This window comes from Panthera uncia, chromosome B4, assembly GCF_023721935.1.
Source record: "Panthera uncia isolate 11264 chromosome B4, Puncia_PCG_1.0, whole genome shotgun sequence".
Classification (NCBI taxonomy): domain Eukaryota; kingdom Metazoa; phylum Chordata; class Mammalia; order Carnivora; family Felidae; genus Panthera; species Panthera uncia.
The window spans coordinates 40327939-40338694 of record NC_064809.1 but is presented as its reverse complement, the minus strand read 5'-3'; the positions used below and the strand labels follow the sequence as shown (position 1 = coordinate 40338694).

The following is a 10756-nucleotide window of genomic DNA, read 5'->3' as shown; positions in this document are numbered from 1 at the left end:
GCACTGAATTACCTATGTGCCACATCATTCTATAACTGTTTTATGTTTTTTGGCTACCCACTATACTGTTGGTTCCTTTTAAGTTGGGAACTTGAAAACAATCTTATACTTTGTGGGGCTGAGTAAACTGCTGAACATGTACATAGTAATCACTAATACTTGTTGAATGAATAAAGAAAATAGAAGTAAGGGGGCGCCTGGCTGGCTTGGTCAGAAGAGCATGTGATTTTTGATCTCAGGGTCATGAGTTTGAGTCCCACATTGGCTGCAGAGATTACATAAACAAACAAACAAACAAACAAACAAGAAAGAAAGAAAGAAAGGGAAGAAAGAAAGAAAGGAAAAAAAAAGAAAAGAAAAGAAGGGAAGGAAGAAAGGAATGAAGGAAGGAAAGTAAGGAAAGGAAAGAAAGAGACTTACAATTTCCTCAAGACACTGGATAGTCCCAACTGAGGCATCCACTAGTAGCAAAGAGAGATTCTGAATCAAAGTCTGGGCTTTGGCTCTGTGGGAATAGCAGAGAGCAGAGGTCATTAAAAACTGGCAAGTTAAACCTGGCAAACAGGTGATTAGGACTATCCCACCACAGTGTCAGATGACTTTACTGGAAGTCCAGCCCCGCCCTGAGCCCCATTAGATTCAGGACTCCTCAAGAAGGATGCCCCCGCCCCCTGCCATTCCTGTAGGAGACTGCAAACGTCCCCTGAGAAGCTGACCCTGTTAAAGCTGGCAGAGGCAAAGGTACCACATATACCTGGCAGAGTCCCCTCTGGGGCTGAGGTAAAGCTGGCGGTAGGCATTAAGCACAGCTTCCCGGATGCCAGGCTCCTTAGACCAGATGAGAGGGAGCATGCGGCGCACCCCGAACAGGGCCTGAGGTACCCCAAATTGGAACACCATCACAAAGAATTCAATCACCTCCTGCACCACTGAGGGGAGAGACAGAAATGTCACCCATCTGCTTGGCAAAATTCCCCCAATACTTAGAGATAGAACCTTTCCTACTGTAGCAACATGCAAGTGGAAGCTTCTTCCATTTCCCCCGAGAATATCATCCTAGATGGCCCTGTCGTGAAATACCCTATGCATACCACGTCTGCTCCACAGAGCTAGACAAAGCAAACGGAAATAAAGAATCCTTGCCTTTTGAAGGAGCAGACAGTTATCAATAAAATACAGGCAAGACTGGTTTTTCCAACCCCAAGACACAGTCCTTACAGAGAGGGATGCTGGCACACCTGTAGTTGTGTTTTCATACATCATCTTGCTGATGATGCTAATGGCCTCTGTAATCTTCAGAGAGAAGCTGTAGGCGTCCTGCAGATACTGCACCAGCATCTCCTGCTTCACCAGCTCATCGCTTTCCCTGGATTTCACGGGCTCTGACACACTGGGCTTGTCTTTACTGTCTGTCTGTCCTGGGCCCATGTTCCCTGCAGAACCCTGGGCATTCTCCTGTGTGGAAGCTGCTGGGCCTAGGAGTTAGAGAATTCTAGGATGGTTATTGCTCGAAGGTGTATGGGGAAATCTATCGGCTACAACATCCCCAGATAGTTCTTTCCACAATGGGAGGGTATACACTTAGAACCTACTCTGAAATGTCTTGGTTCATTTCTCAAAAAATTCCGAACATCCTCTATGGTTTGGAAATACCATTTCACGCCCTATGACTATCAATCTTAGGTCCATGGGCTATATCCATTCCAGGGCACTGCCAAATCTCCTCTGGACTGCTGTGGCACAGTGCCTCCTGGCACTCCCAGGCCAGTGTCTGGCATAAAGTAAATAGCCCATCGATACTAATTGAAATGTTTTGTTTGCTAACTGAAGAAGGAAAAGAAATACCTTTGAAGATAGTCCCCAAGAGATTCAGGAACCTGGTCTCCTCTGACTCCTCTGGGTCCACATGACTGAAAGGCTCAGACTCCTGGAAGTGGCCTATGGCTTCTCGAGTGAGAATGATGGCCTGCCTGGAAGAACATCCACCGGTCACCAACTTGGCACCCACGGGAGTGTCACCGCAGCCTTCTGTAATGCAGCCTACCTCATGATTACATCGAGAACCTAGACTTACTGCCCCAAAGAAAAGGGACACTTCTCATGCTTAAAAAGTTGAGAAGTGGGGCGCCTGGGTGGCTCAGTTGGTTAAGCATCTGACTTCAGCTCAGGTCATGATCTCACGGTTCATGGGTTTGAGCCCCATGTCGGGCTCTATGCTGAGAGCTCAGAGCCTGGAGCCTGCTTTGGATTCCGTGTCTCCCTCTCTCTCTGCCCCTCCCCTGCTAGTACTCTGTCTCTCCCTCTCTCTCAAAAATAAAAACATTAAAAAAAAAAAAAAGTTCAGAAGCACCTACAAGGGTGGAGCTCAAAACACTTTCCCATTTTTGAAGTGACAAGGCTTTACTACATAGTCTTCAAAGAAACTCAAATAAGACTTTTCAAATTTAAAGGTTACAAACCTACTCCAAACATCTACTTAAAAACTTTGCTAAGTCAAAGTTTAGAAAAAGTAAGTGTTCAATAACTGATTAATTTATGGGACATCCATACAATGGGAGTCAATGTTAGCATAAAAAAGAATGAGGCAGCTATTCATGTATAAATATTAAAAACATTGCAGTACGTTGTTAAGTGAAAAAAGGCAAGGTGGTAGATCAGTGGGTAGAAAATTCTACCATTTGTGTAAGAAGGGAAGGAAAAGAACATATGTTACACTATACGTCTTTGTTATCTCTAGAAGGGTGTGCGATAAACTCGGAATGTCGCTTCCTTGTAGGAAGTGAATCTAAGTAGCTAGGAAATAGGTTTGGAAGGGACTTTACAATGCCTGTCCTTGTTATAATTTAAAATTTTGTACCGTGTGAATGTACTAATTAAAAAAAAAAAAAGATTTTTAAGTAATCTCTACACCCAGTGTGGGGCTTGAACTCACAACCCTGGGTTTAAGAGTCGCATGCAATACTGACTGAGCCAGCCAGGCTCATTTTTTAATGTAATTTTCTGTTCTAAAAAATACTATTATTAAACTGTTAAAAAGTTTTTAAAAGAAGTTTTGTTCTAACACACGTTTAACTGGCATCAAATACCTCAGTTATTAAGACCATAACCCAGCACTGACTGCTGAGGTTTTCTGAAGGAGGAGGGGACATCTTTAACATGAGAAGAAATCTTTATTTTAACTGACAGGAGAAAATACTAATATGGTTGGAGGCAGAAGAAGCAGTTATAAAATTACAGTACTTCTTTACGCCTTAGCAAAGTAAATAGAGACACCAGAGAGACATAAGGGAGAGCAAACTAGCCACCTTCCATTCAGTCTTTTCTGAACAGCCTAATTAGGTAGGAAATAAATCAGTAACTTGTGGCTGAGGTTTAAGGAGACCTGCTGATAGCTAGAAGGGCTTTTGTTGCTAGCTGCCCTGAAGTTCTAGAGTCACAAAAACACTGGGAGAAATCTGTTCTCCAAGGTCAGGATTAACAATGAGGCTGATTTCAAGATTAAAGTAGGATTAATGGAGTTTAATATTATTTATTAGCTCACAGGATTTAGTAGAAAGAAATTAGAGACCACATGATCTAATCAATTGCTTCTTTTTAAAGGCTTTTATTTTTTTAAAGGTTTTTTTGTTGGTTTGTTTCTTTTTAAAGTAAGCTCTACGCCCAATGTGGGGCTTGAACTCACGACCCTGAGATCAAGAGTTGCATGCTCTACTGAATGAACCAGCTGGGCGCCCCTAATCAATTTCTTATTTTACAAATAATGAAACTGAGGCCAAGGAAATTTAAGCAACTTATTTAAGATTATACAACTAGAATTATACTTACAGGCTTTCTTCTTCAAATGGAGAACTTTTGCATATTTAATTATAACATTATTTACATTTAGCTGTTTTCATGGTTTCTTTAAACATTTGTAAAAGTAGAAAAGCATGCTTAATTGTGGACTGTGCCTTTGGCATAAATCTGGTGTTCAGGCCATTATTATAATGAAAACACCTACCATCACTTGGTGGCAGCATACCCCAAGTGCAGTTCATTTCATTTATTTAAACAAAAATTTTTTTAAGTTTATTTATTTTGAGAGAGACAGAGAGAGAGCGAGAGCAAGCATACAAGCAAGGGAGGTCCAGAGAGAAGGAGACCGATCCAAAGCAGGCTCCACAGCATCAGCGCAGAGCCTGACACTGGGCTCAAACTCATAAACTGTGAGATCATGACCTAAGCCGAGATCAAGAGTCAGATGTTTAACCGACTGTCCCACCCAGGTGCTCCTATTTACTTTTTAAAGACTTTTACTATTTTTGACAGAGAGAGAGAGAGAGAGAGAGAGAGAGAAAGTGAGCAGGGGAGGGACAGAGGATCCGAAGCAGGCCCTGAGCTGACAGCAGAGAGCTGGATGTGGGGCTTGAACTCATGAACCACAAGATCATGACCTGAGCAGAAGTTGGACGCTTAACCAACTGAGCCACCCACGTGCCCTGATGTTTTTTTAAAGACTTTTTAAAAGATTTCTTTTTCTCTTTCTTTCTTCCTCTTCCTTTCTTTCTTTCTTTATGAGAGAGAGAAGCGAGCGCATGCGCACACAAGTGAGAGGGTGAGAGGGGCAGAGAGCGAGAGAGAGAGAACCCCATGCTGTCAAAACAGACCTCAATGTGGAGCATCATCTCACAAACTTTAAGATCATGATGTGAGCTAAAATTGACAGACGCTTAACTGACTGAGCCACCCAGCTGTCCCAAGTGCAGTTCCTTTTAAAGAAATACTGTTCCTCAAAAGTTAACTCTAGAGGCGCCAGGTGGCTCAGTCAGTTAAGCGTCCAATTCTTGGTTTCAGCTTAGGTCATGATCTCATGTTTTGAGTTCGAGCTCCATGTTGGGCTCTGTGCTGACAGTGCAGAGCCTGGTTGGGATTCTCTCTCTCCCTCTCTCTGCTCCTCCCCTGTGCTCACACACACACTCTCTCAAAATAAATAAATAAACACACACAAGAAAAGTTAACTAACTCTAGGGGCACCTGGGTGGCCCAGTCCGTTGGGCATCCGATTTTGGCTTAGGTCATGATCTCACAGTTTGTGAGTCTGGGCTCTGCACAGGGGTCTGTGCTGACGACTCAGAGACTGGAGCTGGCTTCAGGTTCTATGTCTCCCTCTCCCTCAAATATAGGTAAAACATTAAAACAAAACAAAACAAAACAAAACAAAACAAAACAAAACAAAAAAACCAATGGGGGCGCCTGGGTAGCTCAGTCAGTTAAGCATCCGACTCAGTTTTGGCTCAGGTCATGATCTCACGGTCTGTGAAATGGAGCCCCGCGTCGGGTTCTGTGCTGACAGTGCGGAGCCTGCTTGGGGTTCTCTCTCCCTCCCTCCCTTATTCTTTCCCCCTTCCCGGCCCACGCTGTCTCTCAAAATAAGTAAATAAACTTAATAAAAATACATACATACATACATACATACATACACACATAAATAAGTTAACTCTAAACCTAAAAAGATCATTAGAGAAAATCTCACTCTTTCACATACTTGTAACTAGCCTTGGCAAGCAACTGATGGATGCGTTCTTTCACGTCTTCGGTGGTCTCTGTACTAGCAATCACCACAGGAATCTCTTCTTCTTCCTGGGGAAGCTTTAGCAGCTGCCGCAGGGTAGACCTCAACTCTGGCAGCATGGCTTCCCACTCCTCCTCTGGGTCCAGCACTGCAGCTGAATGAGAAAGTCTCACTTAGACTCTTGGAGTTTCTGATGGCAGGGAACAGGATGTCTAGGGTGAGGATTCCTACACAGTAACTACTTACAAGCAGCTGCAGTTCGCCTCTGGGCCCTCATCTCTTGTAATTTCTGGGTTTCCTTCTGCAGTGGTCCAGCAAGGTCAGTGTCACTAAGCTACCAAGGTAAATGAATATCAGGGTCATTAAGTCACATAATTTCATTCCTGTTTCCATTTATTCTTTCTCTTTTGGGTAGATCAAGCCTACTTACCTTGCAGGAAAAGGGATTATTGGCAAGAAAACTGGCCAGCAGCTGAATGGCATTTTTACATACTAGCACTGACTTGTCTGCCAGACGTCCCACTGCTAGGGCCACCACTGCTTGGAAACGTGTCAAGGGGAGAGCCTATGTGGGGTAGGAAGAGAAGAATGAGCTCGCGTACCACATCATCCATTCTGTTCATCATACTCAAAATGTTCTTGAAGTACACTGTATGTGAGCTACCTACTCACTCTAAAGAAACTTTTCTATGGGATATAAAACAGTTACTCTTTGTCGTGGTTAAGACACAGTATAGTCCTTAAACGGAGCCAGGCATCCTTGTCCTTGGTAGAGGAAGACCTTTATTACCGATAGTAAGAATGTGAATTCTAGACTCTTCTGTGGGACATGGGATTCCTCTTTTCTCCAGCCTGTCTACAGAATACTGTTATGTCTTTATCATGCAGAAGACTATTCACCTTCTGCTGGACGATTCGGGTAAAGAGCTGCAAAACACGACTCCGCACAAAGGAGTTGACGTCGTGGCCATGGGCTTGCAAGGTGTCCAAGAACTGGTCTCTGGTGTCTCGGGCTGCTTCCTCCAGTTGATCACCATTCAGAACCTGCAGGACCATCTCCGCCATAGCTGCCAGCACAGCATTACGCATCATGTAACTCTACGGGAGAAGTGGTCTGGTCTGAGGCTCCTCACTCCAATGCTAACTCTCCCTTCCCCAAACTCTTGGGCCTGTCCAGGCACAAAGAAGGGGTGAGGCCTTAAGTTAAGGGTAAGCTTGCTTCACTCTGACTTTTTTTGGTCAGTTGCCTGGGTATCCACTCCTGAGATCAATGGAAGGGGCCTTGTCTGCTTGAGAATATAGGGACAAAATAAACTAGAACCCCAATTTTTTCCCCATAAGGCTCATCACATCTGTACACGTTTAAAAAGTGTTAATTTCTACCTTTCATCTGAAGCTTCAAAGCCTTTGATCCATCCTAATAAAACACCCCCTTCCCTCCCACTCCTTCTTGCATTTTACTGACAAAAGAATGAAACACAGAGAAGTACAAGTCAGCCCTAGGGTGCCATGCAAGTCCACTGCAGAATGTGAGGAACAGGGGTTGGGGTTTTTGCCAGGCCAAGAGCTAGAGAATGGAGTCTTGCACAAGAAGTCATAATACACTAGATGACCTAGGACCTCTTTGTCCTTGACATTGACCCGGGATGCCCTGCATCAGTGCGGATGGCAGCCAGGCAGAAAGAATTGAGAGTGGCACTGTTCAGAGAGTACAGGCAAGCTCTATGGTAGGAAGAATGGAAGGAGCTTCATCCTGATGAATGGAAGGGACTCAGAACAATGGCCGAGTGACTCTCACTAGACCTAAGGCATGGAATTGCCATCCCCTTACCAGGCGTGGATAAAACCGGTTGATACTGAAATGGAGATTAACAAATAGCTCTTTAGTCAATAAACTCTATCTGCTTCTCTGTAGGAAGAAACTGCTACCAAGTTATGCTTAGACACCTTGACTTCACGGGAAAGCCATCTTCTTGTTATAAGAAACAGCCTTAAAATTCCCAGAAGAACCTGAGATTCCCAGGGGACCACCTACCTCTCCATCCAGATGATCCAGCAAAATGCACATGCTGGACATCAAGATGGCTGGGATGTGTTCTGCTAGTTCTGTCAGAAAGGCCGCAAAGCCCTTTGCCCCTGAGGGGTCCCGACTCAGCTCCTGGGGACACTTCTGTCCAATCTCTCTGTGCAGGAAAGAAAGCACAGCCACAGCAAGATAATTCAGTTCCCAGTAAGGGAAGGGAAGTCAGGTATCTAAAATCTAAAGAAACCTAGTATGTACAGAGATATATTTTTAATCTTTCTTTTATCTTCCCCCTGAGGGAGATGAGAATCAGAAACTTAGACAAGAGTCACCTTACAATCTCTCCCACGATGCTCTTCATTCCATAATCAGTTGCCCACAGACTCACAGCCGCCACCAGTACCGGTGCCAGGTGTTCAAAGTGCTGCAGCATCTGGATGATCTTCACAGTGGCACCTGTGGAAATACTACATGTGAGAAATTATGGGCAAAATGGAAACCGCGGGGCAAGGCAGAGGGCTAACTTACTGAGCATATGATTATAACGTGTCAAGGCGACACCAAGCAGGCGTGTTATAGCTTCCCGGGTGGGGCGGTTCTTCTGGTGACTAATGGTGGGGTTCTCCAGGAGGCGGTAGCAGCAGCCAGTAACCAAACTGAGAAAAGGAGGGAGGGAGATGATGAAGTCAGCTGTGTGGATTCATCTATACTGGGGCCCTGCCGCTTTCATTCTCCTTCTCCTGCCCCAAAGTCAGGGTCTTCTAGCTTTCTTCACTCTTTTGATCACCGTCTACACCAAGGTGCTTTGCTTTGCCGACTCTAGATAGGTGCTCTGTCCTTCAAGATTACCAACCTTCAACCAGTTATACTTATACAGAACCCAAATAGATGATAAAGGGTAGGAGAAAGTGACCAATGACTTCCCATGGTTAAACATCATGGTTAATTCAGTTCTCATCTTGGTTGACCTTTTAGCTGCACTGGATGCAGCTGACCACATTTCTCTTGGAAACATACTTCATGTGGCTTCCCAGATGCCAGACTCCCTTCCCCAGAGTACAGTAAGGATTTCTGCTCTCCTCTAGCTATGCTTACTGATTTGGTAATCTCATTCAGAGTTGGGGCATAAATACCATTTATATAAATACACTGACTGCCCAAATGGGTACCCTATCTCAGACCTCCCTCTCGTGCTCCAGACTTGCACATTCAACATCGGAATCAGACAACATTGCTTAGATGTCTGATACGGACCTCAATCTTTGTATCCTCTCTTTGTATTCAAACTTTGAACTCTCTTTTTTTTTAAGCATTTTAAAAAATGTTTATTTATTTGAGAGAAGAGAGAGAAAGAGGAAGCAGGGAAAGGGCAGAGAGAGAGAGAGAGAGAGAGCGCGCGCAGGGGAGGGGCAGAGAGAGAGAGAGAGAGAGAGAGAGAGAGAGAGACAGAATTGCAAGCAAGCTCCGTGCTGCCAGTGCAGAGCCCAACGTGGAGCTTGAACTCACGAACCGTGAGGTCATGATCTGAGCCGAAATCAAGAGTCGGCTGCTTAGCTCCCTGAGCCAACCAAGCATCCACCCCCACCTCTTTTTATGTTTATTCTGAAAGCTCAGGTCAAAACCCTGAGTGAGTCATCCTTGACTGAACTTTCCCTCAAACTTCATACACCTCTATCAGCTATCCTGTAAGCTCTACCTTAGGGAAAAAAGTACAGAGTCCATCCACTTCTCCCCATATCCACTGCCACTCTTGGGTCTAAGCTACCATCATCTCTTGCCCAAGTTACTGCAACAGCCTCCTAACTGGTCTCCTGCTTTCTTCCTTTCCTTTCATAGTCTGTTTCAACACAACAGCCAGGATGATCCTGTTAAAGCCCTAGTCAGACCACGTCACTGCCCTGCTCAGAACCCTTGAGTGGCCCCATCTCACTCTGAGAAAATGCCAAAGTCACCATGCTGGCCAAGGATCTGCAGTTGGCTCCCCACTGCTTCTGGGATTTCACAGCCTATCCCTTTCACCTGCTCAGCCGTCGTGTCTCTCGCCTCACTGCTACCACCTGTACATGCCAGATATATGCCTTCCTCAGGGTTTTTGTACCTGCTGTTCCGTTCCTCACCCTTGTTATTCCTCCATATTCCTGTGCCTCATACGGCCTCCTCTGGGTTTTTGCCCAAATGTCACCACCTCAAAAAGGCCTTGCTAGAACAGCTGATTTAAGATCACAACTCTCGGGGCGTCTGAGTGGCTCAGTTGAGCATCCAACTTCAGCTCAGGTCACGATCTCATGGCTTGCGAGTTCGAGCCCTACATTGAACTCTGTGCTGACAGTTGAGCCTGGAGCCTGCTTCAGATTCTGTCTCTCCCTCTCTCTCTCTGTCCCTCCCCCGCATGCTCTGTTTCTTTCTCAAAGAAATCACAACTCTCTTCCATCAAACTCCCCATCCCCTCCTCTATTGTTCTCCACAATCATAAACTATAAAACAAACCATGTATTTTACTTACTTTAAAAATCATCTTCTGCTCTATAATATAAACTCTAAGAGGGCAGAAACTTATGTTTCTAGTGCCTGCAATAATACCAGCCATGCAGCCAGGAGATTCTCAATAAATACTATGTCATGAATGAGCAAATGAGCATTACAGATAAGAAACTCATGGCAGTTTCTAACATTTGTTATCTACTTACTAATAATTCTATGTTATGAGTATACTTCTATGTCTTCCATACAGAAGTGAGGCATGAAATGAAGTATTCAGAAAGAAGACATATCTAGCAACAGAGCCCTCGTTCCTCACAGTTCACTATGACCATCTTAACCACCGACCTGACAAATTCCTCTTCAATTATTGAGTGGTTCCACAGGTGACGAATGTCCAGCTGGAGCAGCTGCGTTAGAAGCTGAAGAATTGGTTGCCTCTCTTCTTCCCAGTCAAAGCCGTGGGCGGCCTTGGCCCGGGCTTTCTTCCCCTAAAAAAGGATCATGCATACATTTAGGGAAAAATAAGGAAGACAAAGTGGGTCAAAATCTGCTAGTCTGAGTGCCCAAACTGTCCAGTATTGAGATAAGGTAGAAGCTAACACAGCAGATGTATTACAAATTGTATTAATGTATTAAAATTGTATTGTAAATACAATTTTACAAATTGTAAATTTGTAAAATACATTTTACAAATTGTAAAT

General features: G+C 44.4%; 1 protein-coding gene across 3 annotated transcripts in view; it reads right to left on the bottom strand.

The window, feature by feature from the left end:
* Window positions 1–10756, bottom strand: part of NCAPD2 (non-SMC condensin I complex subunit D2) — a 31679-nt gene that overhangs the window by 8305 nt on the left and 12618 nt on the right. For all 3 annotated transcript variants that reach the window (XM_049624971.1, XM_049624969.1, XM_049624972.1), the window contains exons 6-17: window positions 10401–10543; window positions 8103–8230; window positions 7907–8030; window positions 7587–7734; window positions 6452–6649; window positions 5982–6116; window positions 5798–5885; window positions 5525–5705; window positions 1846–1970; window positions 1239–1475; window positions 755–929; window positions 421–505 (exon numbers count right to left, since the gene is read on the bottom strand). In XM_049624971.1, the coding sequence (XP_049480928.1) occupies window positions 421–505; window positions 755–929; window positions 1239–1475; window positions 1846–1970; window positions 5525–5705; window positions 5798–5885; window positions 5982–6116; window positions 6452–6649; window positions 7587–7734; window positions 7907–8030; window positions 8103–8230; window positions 10401–10543 (1767 nt within the window). The remainder of the gene's footprint in view (window positions 1–420; window positions 506–754; window positions 930–1238; window positions 1476–1845; window positions 1971–5524; window positions 5706–5797; window positions 5886–5981; window positions 6117–6451; window positions 6650–7586; window positions 7735–7906; window positions 8031–8102; window positions 8231–10400; window positions 10544–10756) is intronic.